Below are 10,656 nucleotides of genomic sequence, written 5' to 3' on the forward strand. Positions count from 1 at the left end.
GGGTTGGGCAATTGGCCAAAAATGTGGTTATTTGAAAGGTTCAAGGAAAGAAGTTGGGGTGTTAAATCCCAAAACCAGGTGGGGATGATGCCAGAGATGGTTGTGTCAGAGAGATCCAACACTTCTACGTATTTTTGTGTTCGTAGCCAGAGAGGAAATCGAGGACCTAAATGACATGATCCTAGCTCAATTCTAGAAAGCTGAAATGGAGGGACCCAATTAGGGTGTGGATCAAAAACCAAAGAATTGGAAGACAAATATAAGTACGTCTACTTTTTGAGGTTTTCAAAAACACTTTCAGACACGTTTCCTGTCAAGGAGTTGTAAGAGAGGTCAAGCCTACACAAGTTAGAAAGTTGTCCTAAAGTTGTTGGGATTGTCCCATTCAACTGATTCCCTGGGAGATGTAGTTCTTCTAAGGAAGACAATCCTCCAAGACGAGCTGCAGGGATTGGGCCTGTCAGCATGCAATCCCTGAGTCTGAGGTGTTTAAGATTTTTGAGCTCATATAAGCAATCAGGAATGGCCGCATGCATTTGGTATCTATACAATGACAGGGTCTCTAAATTGATAAGCTTAGTTATGGCTCTTGGAATGCTACCTGTTATATTCTCACTGAATGACAAAGAGAGAGACTCAAGTGATGTCATATTCCAAATAGAGTTGGGGATTCCTCCATGCAGCTGACTGAAAGATGGATCAAGTATCTTCAGCTTCCACCAGCTGCCTTCAAGGAACTCTGACCAATCAACCCTCAGGTTATCATCAGTTGATCCCAACCCCAACCCTTCCAAGTTAGGAAGTTGTGAAAATCGATAAGGAACCTCACCATGAAAGTTGTTACCTGAGAGATACAAGTACACGAGGCTACTAAAGTTAGCTATCCAGTTTGGAATGGTAGAGTTGAAGTTGTTAAAACGGAGACCGAGGACACGGAGAGATGTGAAATTAACAGGAGGAAGAGTTGGAGAAATATATGAAAGACCACAATATGGTAAGCGTAGCTCAACGAGGGAAGGACAGTTGTTCATTACGTGCACCCAATCATGGCTTGCCATGGAAAGGTTCACATAAGCCATGTGGAGGTAATTGAGAGAAGGTAGGCTTGTCAACCACCAAAGGTTTTTGGCACTCAAAGAAGATGAAGAAAGCTTCAGGGAAATGAGTTTAGAGAGGTTTCCAAGCTGATGAGGGATACTCCCGCTGAATCCTGCCCATGACAAGTTCAAATGCCTCAACTCCTTCATTCCACCCAAGAAATTTGGAATTGGTGTGCCATAAAAAGCATTATAGCTCAAGTCCAAGAACTGAAGATGCTTCAGTTGAACCAGAGCTGGATCAATTCTGCCACTTAGACTGAATGCTGGATCAATTCTGCCATTAATAAATATCCCGTCATAATGAGTGTGGAGGTCGAGTTTAACAACGTATCCAGTTATGTTGTGGCAGGTAATTCCTCTCCATTTGCAGCAGTGAGAGGCATCATCATCCCAAGAAGAGAGAAGATTGGAAGGGTCGTTGAGAGCCTTCCGAAAGGTAGTCAGAACTTTTCTCTCCGAATCCAAGCAACCACTCACCTTCCCATATCCTCCCCAATATATTAATACATTTAAAAGAAACAGAGAAATTAGAAAGCCTCTCTGCTGAGAATAACAACTCTCCATTCCTTCACTTTCTCTGCTCTAGAAAGGAAAATTGATTCTTTGCAGATTTCTCTTTCTGGCTCTCCTTAATTTATAAGATCTGAAGATGACGCAAGGATGAGCGTGATGAGGATAACTACTCCGAATCCACGAAGCTTCTCTGGACTCCTCACAGAGACTTCTCAAATCCACGAGGAAAGAAAACAGAAAATAGAAATAAATTCTAATAAATTCGAAATTGATTAATTGATGAATAAAAACGAGTTTACAACCCTTTAAATAGGGCTACCAAGCAATGGGAAAGAAATTAGAATCAAACTACAACTCAAACTCTTATAATCCGCGACTTACTATAAATAGTAAACTTACTATTTATAGACGGTCGTGATGTCTACTAGTGCGCAAGGTTTTCGGCCAAAAATAGTAAGTGTCCTATTTGGCTTCACCAAACCGTTCTCCTAATTATTCTAAGATCTTTTCACGTTGGGCGCAACTCCTAAAGCCCGACGGATGAAGAGTTATAATCAAACTAAAACTTACTATTTATAGTAAAAACGAAATTAAAACAGGGAAACGACCGTCAATCCAGGGGTTTTTCGCAATTCCGGGCTGCGCAACCGACGTAGCGGGGTTGGTTGGCTTCAGTAGCTCGTTCTAACCCAAAATCATATATTTTACGTCTGGTAACTCATTCCGGATTGCAAGATACGCCCGATTTAAGGTTCGATGGTCTGGATCACTTCTGTCGTTGACCGGGCCTTTTCTGATCCATCTTGGCCATGTAATTGTCCGCGACCCGCTCTACATCAATCTCCTCCACTTCAAAAGAACTCGTCCTCGAGTTCTCGTCATGCTCTGGTTCATGATACTCGGTCAGGTCCGCGACATTAAAAGTCTGTGAGATTGCCATGTCATCTGGAAGATCAACAATATAAGCGTTATCATTAATCTTTCGGATGATTGGGACGGGTCCGATCTTCTTATTTTTCAACTTGTTGTATGTCCCGGTCGAAAATCTCTCTTTGCGCAGATGGACCATAACACGGTCGCCCACCTCGAACACTTTTTGTCGCAGATGCTTGTCCGCTTGTTCCTTCTATTTCTCGTTCGAGGCATGTAGCTTAGTCTGCACTTCTGCATGGATACCCATGATCTTGTCTGCCATATGTTCTGCTGCAATGCTTGTGCCCGGGTGCTTGGGTAGAGGGACCAAATCAAGTGTGTGGCGAGGCACTCATCCGTAGATAATCTGGAACGGTGATCTCCCTGTCGAGCGGTTCACCATGTTGTTGAATGCAAACTCTGCTTAGGACAAGGAAAAATCTCACTGCTTCGGTTTTCCTCCTGAAATACAGTGAAGGAGGTTTCCCAATGTGCGATTCACAACTTCGGTCTGCCCATTAGTCTGTGGGTGGTAAGCACTGCTGAATTGAAGTCGTGTATCGAATCGATTCCATAAAGTCCGCCAAAAGTGGCTAATGAACTTCGTGTCACGATCGGAAGTAATGGTCTTGAGGACCCCGTGTAGCCGAACGACCTCCCTGAAAAATAAATTCTCCACGTGTGTTGCATCGAGGGTCTTCTTGCATGGGATAAAGTGCACCATCTTTGAGAAATGATCTACCACCACGAACACCGAATCCATGCCGCGTTGTGTTCGTGGGAGACCAAGCACGAAGTCCATTGATAAATTCTCCCAATGACCGTTAGGCACAGGTAACGGGGTGTAGAGGCCCGTATTCTGAGATTGCCCCTTGGAGGTCTGACAAACATGACAACGTTGTACGGCTTTTCCCACATCACGTACTAATTGCGGCCAGTAATACCGCTCTTCCACAAGAGCTCGAGTCTTGTTTCGCCCCAGGTGTCTACTAAGGCCACCTCCATATAGCTCCTGAATAATCTACTCCCTCAGAGAACTTTGGGGGATGCACAATCGATTCCCTTTGAAGAGAAAATCGTCCTATATATGAAGGTCACTGGAGTGACCTTCTTGACACTTCATCCAAGAATCTTTGAAGTCCTCATCCTCGGCATACAGCTCCTTGAGACAGTCGAAGCCGACTACCTCGTTGCTCATTGTAACTAGTAGTGATGCACGACGGCTAAGTGTATCAGCCACCTTGTTCTGTTGCCCTGACTTGTGCTTCAGAACGAACGTAAATTCCTGTAAAAACGCAACCCATCTAGCATGCACACGATTCACGTTAGTCTGACTATTAATAAACTTTAATGCTTGATGGTCAGTGTACGAAACAAACTCTCTTTGAATCAGATAATGCCGCCAATGTCGCAGCGCCTGAACAACTGCATACAACTCAAGCTCATAAGTCGACCACTTCTTTCGAGCTTCGTTGAGCTTCTCTCTGTAAAAGGCTACCGGCCTGCCTTCCTGTGATAATACTCATTCAATTCCGATGTATAAAGCGTCACACTCAACCTCAAACAATTTGTCGAAATTAGGAAGCACCAAGACCGGTGTTGTAGACAAACGATGCTTGATCTCATGAAAGCTCTTATCAGCTTTATCGGTCCACTGGAACGGTCCTTTTTTCATGCAATCTATTATAAGCGCGACTATGGTGCTAAAATCTCACATAAATCGATGATAGAAAGTCGCCAACCCGTGAAAACTCCTCACCTCATGAATGTTTGTCGGGATCGGCCATTCTCTAATAGCTCGCACCTTTTCATCGTCCACACGAATGCCTGTGGACATTACAACAAATCCTAGAAACAATAGGCTGTCAGTTAAAAAAATACACTTCTTCAAGTTAAGGTACAACTTGTTAAGTTGTAGGACCTGTAGCACCTGCCTGAGATGTTTCCTGTCCTCCGCCTCATCCTGTCTATATATCAATAAGTCATCAAAATATACTACCACAAATCGGCCAGTGAACGATTTTAGAACTTGATTCATTAAACGCATAAAAGTACTTGGTGCGTTCGATAGGCCGAAGGGCATGACCAGCCACTCATACAACCCTTCCTTGGTCTTTAATGCCGTTTTCCACTCATCACCGAGTCGAATACGAATCTGATGGTACCCGCTCCTTAGATCTAGTTTAGAGAACACCTTGGCCCCTTCCAACATATCAAGCATGTCGTCTAACTGTGGTATTGGAAACCGATATTTGATGGTAATTTTGTTGATTGCTCGGCTGTCGACATACATGCGCCAGCTTCCATCTTTTTTTGGCATTAATAATGCTGGTACGGCACATGGGCTCATGCTCTCTCTCGAGAGACCCTTACGGATCAATTCCTCCACTTGCCCCTAAAGTATCTCATACTCCTTCGGACTCATCCGATAATGAGGGCGATTGGGCAGGCTTGCCCCAGGGACGAGGTCTATGTGATGTTGGATGTCCCTTATGGGGGGCAATCCATCAGGTAAATCCTCAGGCCAGACTTCTTTGAATTCGTTTAGCAACAGTCTTAAACTTGGAGGGATGTTTGAGGGTTCTTCTTCCTCCCCCTTTACTACTACAGCGTATACCTCACCAGTTTCCTTGGATTCCTCCATGAAATCCCGAATGGTCAAGAGGGAACTCCCCTCCACTTTAGAGGCTTTAGGGTGGTTCTCTGGTGCCTAGGGGTAAGGATTATTTTTCGAATATCCTTGACGAATACGTAGACATTATCTCGTCCCCGATGGGTCGCATCACGATCCGACTATCAGGGTCGACCGAGTAACATATGACAAGTTTCCATATCGACCACGTCACAAAGTATTTGATCCTTATAATTTTTACCAATTGAAAATGAGACAGTGTATTGTTCGGTTACCTCTGTTTTATTGACCTTCTTGATCCATCCAATCATGTACAGAAATAAATGCTTTTCTATTTTCAGTTGCAGTTTTTCCACCATTATTTTCGACACGAGATTCTCACTGCTCCTGACATCGATGATCACATTACAGACTTTTTGGCTTACAGTGCACCTCGTTTGAAAGATGTTGTCTTGCTGTAATTCTATTTCTACCTTTGGCATATATAACGGCTTCCTCACTATCAAAGTGGTGGCCTGCGATTTACCATCATCTAATGGTACTTTGAAGAAATCGGGGTTGTACTGTACATCAAAGCGATGGTCTTCTTTTGCGGCCTCATCTTCAGTACCCCCTTCGTTTATAGTCAAGTGCGCTGCGGGACGTTGAGGACAAGTGTTTGATAAGTGGCCTGGTTGGCCACAGCGGTAACAATTGTTCGATCTTAGCCGAGTATAAGGATTTAGAATCCTACTTGGACCTGCTGTTGTGGGTGTTGCACGTTGAGGTCTGGATGAGCCGCTCCCCGTATCACGGTTTACGGTTGTAGGAAGTTGAGGTACTGGATCTTTTCCTCGTGGCAGTACTGGATCCTGCGTGGGACCCGTCATGGGGGGTCGATTTGAAGGATATGGACGAGTAGGAGCTCTTGCAAGTTGTGTTTATGCCCTACTCGCCAATTGAACTGCTTCATCCACGGTCCTGACTGGATACATTTGAACTCGGTCCTGAATTATCCGTCGCAACCCACCTATAAATCGTGCCACCTTCTGTGACTCAGATTCTGACAGATCGTTTCGTGTAGCCAACCGTTGAAATTCTTCAGTGTAATCTGTGACAGTTCGATTTCCTTGTCTGCAATTTTGATATTGTTGGAATAATATCTGCTCATAATCACTGGGGAGAAATCGTGATCGAAGAAGACGTCTCATCCGTGGCCATGATGAGATGGGTGCCTTGTTCTGGCGGGCTCGGGAGAGTTGTAATTGTTCCCACCATGTAGAAGCACCAGATTTTAATTTAAACGCTACCAATTTTACCCTTTTATGATCTGGCACGTCCATGTAATCAAAATATCTCTCTACTTCGGCTAGCTAATCGAGAAAATCTTCTATACGTAATAAACCGTTAAAACTAGGAAGTTCAGCCTTACCTCGATAGTCTCTTTCAGCACGATCTAGATGATCACCTCCATGGATTGGTCGTCGAGCAAAACTCTCATTAAGGTCCTCGTCGCTAGAACTTGAATCATCTGGTGTAGCCCTACGGTTTGCCACTGGTAGTGCTCTACGAAAATCGGGGTTATGTCGTACAGCAACCATGGGTGGTGGAGCACCGCCTAGGTCTCGGGGTGGAAGTAGCGCACCGCAAGACGGTCGAGAGTTGCCTGCAGCCCTTGCATGGTCAACTAACTCTCCCGGTGGAAAGCTTCCATTCTTTCCGAAAGATAACGAATTCCTAGATTACCGTCCACAGGATTTTGATCATACCTTCGTTGTTTGCCATCGGCCCGAGGGGAATCCTCGCTCTGATACCAATTGACGCAGGGATGAACGTGATGAGGATAACTACTCCGAATCCACGAAGCTTCTCTGGACTCCTCACAGAGACTTCTCGAATCCACGAGGAAAGAAAACAGAAAATAGAAATAAATTCTAATAAATTCGAAATTGATTAATTGATGAATAAAAATGAGTTTACAACCCTTTAAATAGGGCTACCAAGCAATGGGAAAGAAGTTAGAATCAAACTACAACTCGAACTCTTAGAATCCGCGACTTACTATAAATAGTAAACTTACTATTTATAGACGGTCGTGATGTCTACTAGTGCGCAAGGTTTTCGGCCAAAAATAGTAAGTGTCCTATTTGGCTTCACCAAATCGTTCTCCTAATTATTCTAAGCTCTTTTCACGTTGGGCGCAACTCCTAAAGCCCGACGGATGAAGAGTAATAATCAAACTAAAACTTACTATTTATAGTAAAAACAAAATTAAAACAGGGAAACGACCGTCAATCCAGGGGTTTTTCGCAATTCCGGGCTACGCAACCCGGCATAGCGGGGTTGGTTGGCTTCAGTAGCTCGTTCTACCCCAAAATCATATATTTTACGTCAGGTAACTCATTCCGGATTGCAAGATACGCGCGATTTAAGGTTTGATGGTCTGGATCACTTTTGTCGTCGACCAGGCCTTTTCTGATCCATCTTGGCCATGTAATTGTCTGCGACCCGCTCTACATCAGAAGACCGCACACATCCATCATGCTAGTTCACCACCATTTTCTCTTAACACTGAATACTGATCAAGCAATCCTAACCAATCCGTTTCCGCTTATGACAAGGCAAGTCTCTGGCATCTTGATCGTCTAAGACATCCAAATCGTTAATCAAGTTCACATCTTGGGGTAGAGACTTTTGGGGACAAGAATATTTTCCAAATTTCACGAGTACAAAAATTCAACGTTAACAAACAAGCCCTTAGATTTTATTAGAGTTTTTTAAGAAAAACTTGTAATTATGTTAGAATTCTTCTAATAAAAGTTTTTTTTAAATTTTTATTTTTAAAAATTAGACATTAGAAGACTTTTACTGGAATTAGAATTTTAATATTTTGAGTAATTAAGAGTTTGAGTTTGATTATGAAGCTTATTCCTAATATTTTCTTAATTTTCTTTGTGGATTCGGAGGTATCTACGTGAGATTCCGGAGAAGCTCCATAGATTTGGACCGAAGCTGATCGATTTATCACGTTCATTCCTGCATCACTAGTCTATCTGTCCATGGCCACATACACTGTAAATAAAAATTTTAACCGTGTCCATTGAAAAGGCAGCCTATTGTAAACCTTTCGGGGTCCCCATTCAAGTGGGGTACATGTGATTGACGGTCTTGATGTCCGAATCATAGACCCCGCTTTTACGAAATGTGGGATCAAGAACCTATTCATGGAATGAGCATGCTCAGAAAAAGAGCTCGCGGCAAACAAATATAGTGCGTTTATACTTATTTTCTATGTTGAGCCTCCTACAAGTGGCCTGTATCTGAGCCACCCAAGACGGTCCAAATCGTGGCCACACAGGAATCATGAGATCACATTAATTGGATGATCTTAACCATTAGTTTCTGCCCAGTTGAATTTGGATGGCTAACAGTTTTGTTTCTGACAGTTTATTTGAAGGCCAACGCTGGACGTTCAGGGTCATCCTTTCATTATGAATTTCAGTCCATGTTCTATCCACAACATGGCCACTGATTTGGACGGTATGGATTGGCATTACATGAACACGTATAACCCACACGGTAGTCTGGTGGACCTACACAATATTCAATCCTCGCCTACCGTCCAGTAGTCGAAAAATAAATGGGTTACATCTTGCAACCCATGAATCACGAGAAAACGATGCAAATGTACGGTTAGAAAACGGCCAGCAGTCTACAATCAAGAGGCAAATCCATGGTAATCCGAGGGTCGACCAACCCGTGTAATTTTTAAGTTGTGGCCCACCCAAGAACATCTGGAGATCAATCGGTAGAATACGGTAGCGCTATGTCTACATAGTAAACGTGGTAGGACACTGTATCAATCAGGACCGTAGATATCTCTTATATGGCTGGATATTTTATCTAAATTGACATACATCTGAGAATATTATCAATCTGATCACTGAGCTTCAACTAAACGGTTCAAAAGACAAACAGTTAATGATCAGCGTCAAGTGCTGGAAAAACGAAGAAATTTTTAGGGAAATGATGTCTTTGTAGGTTTAAATTTTGAAAGAAGGCCATCCATGATTCATCCATTAGATAGACGGTAGCGATTGACACAAATACCTGCAATGCGTAGTGTGGAGAGATGGTGCATTTCTTTCTTTCGTTAGTATGCTGCCTGCTGAGGTATGAGTACTAGAGGTGGGCATTTTGAACCCGATCCGGTGGATCCGACCCGATCCGACCCGACTCGGTACCGTTCCGAACAGAACCGATGGCTTAGATCAGCCTGATCGAGTCTGTCAACCCAGATCCGATAGTATTTCGGGTCAGGTTCGGATAGAGGTTGATCCGGACAGATCCGACCCGGATACCCGAACCAAAAGGATCTGGCCCGAACCGACCAGACCCGACCCGAAGCCTAAAAATAGTAGACCATAAACTTGACTTGGACTCAGATGATGATCAGGCCCATCTGCTTGCATACACATGCCCGATTGGCATGTGTGAATGTCGAGTAGCATTTACCGTTTTTCCGGCTAAAACCATCCTTTCGTCGGATGTAAACCACACACCAACTACACAGTCTACACTTGCCTTAGGCTAGGTGGGTAGTTCGTTCGAGGGACGAATTGGTTGCTCCTTAGTCGATGCTTTGTGGGCCCCACCATGATGTATGTGTTTCATCCATTCCGTTCATACATTTTTACAGAATATTTTATGGATTCATAAAAAAAATGATAGGTACCTTAATCTTAGGTGAACCACATGACAAGAAAATAATAATAATTGGATATCTACCATTAAAAATTTAAAATCCTTCTAAGGTCCACTGTACTGTTTATTTGACATCCAATCTTTTGATTAGGTCATAAAGACCCAGATGAATGGAAAAAATAAATATCATCAGCTAGATCCAAAACTTTTAAGCCCAAGACGTTTTCAATGGTCAACATTTATTCAACAATGTTTCCTTTAATGTGATCCACTTGAGATTTAGATATATCTCATTTTTTTTTTTCATACTGTGAAATGATCTATAAAAATAGATGGAAGGCATGGATGAAACACATACATCATGGTGGGGCTCACAAAGCACGGACCAACAACCAACGCTGGTGGCACCGTGGCAGGGGGAGTAGCCAGTCCGTTTCTGTGCAAAGACGAGACTGGCGCTCCTCGAGCTCCGAGTTGTACGAACGGTTCAAAGGAGATTAAAGGTATATGGGCCTCACAGTGATGTATTTATTATATCTACACCGTTCATATGTTTTTAGAGATCATCTTAGTATATTATCTAAAAAATTTTTAATATCCAAAGATCATGTGGACCACACCACAAGTAGCAGCCTCAAATGATTTTCACTATTAAATATTTCGTGTGGTCCACTTGATAGTTATATCTGTCTTATTTTTCATTGTAAGCCTTATAACGAGCTTACCAAATAGATGAACGGTTTAGATATAACACATACCCCATGATAAGACCCACATAACTTGCTAACTTCATTACAGCAAGTCCCACTCACTGTA

The 10,656-nt window shown here is 43.0% G+C and overlaps 1 protein-coding gene across 1 annotated transcript; it reads right to left on the reverse strand.

The window, feature by feature from the left end:
* Positions 1 to 269: 269 nt before the first annotated feature.
* LOC131225056 (receptor-like protein EIX2) lies at positions 270 to 1,664 on the reverse strand. The gene has a single exon (XM_058220481.1). It carries the CDS (start codon positions 1,662 to 1,664, stop codon positions 270 to 272), a length of 1,395 nt encoding a protein of 464 aa, XP_058076464.1.
* Between the last annotated feature and the right edge of the window lie 8,992 nt (positions 1,665 to 10,656).

The sequence above is a fragment of the Magnolia sinica genome, chromosome 14, assembly GCF_029962835.1.
Source record: "Magnolia sinica isolate HGM2019 chromosome 14, MsV1, whole genome shotgun sequence".
NCBI lineage: Eukaryota > Viridiplantae > Streptophyta > Magnoliopsida > Magnoliales > Magnoliaceae > Magnolia > Magnolia sinica.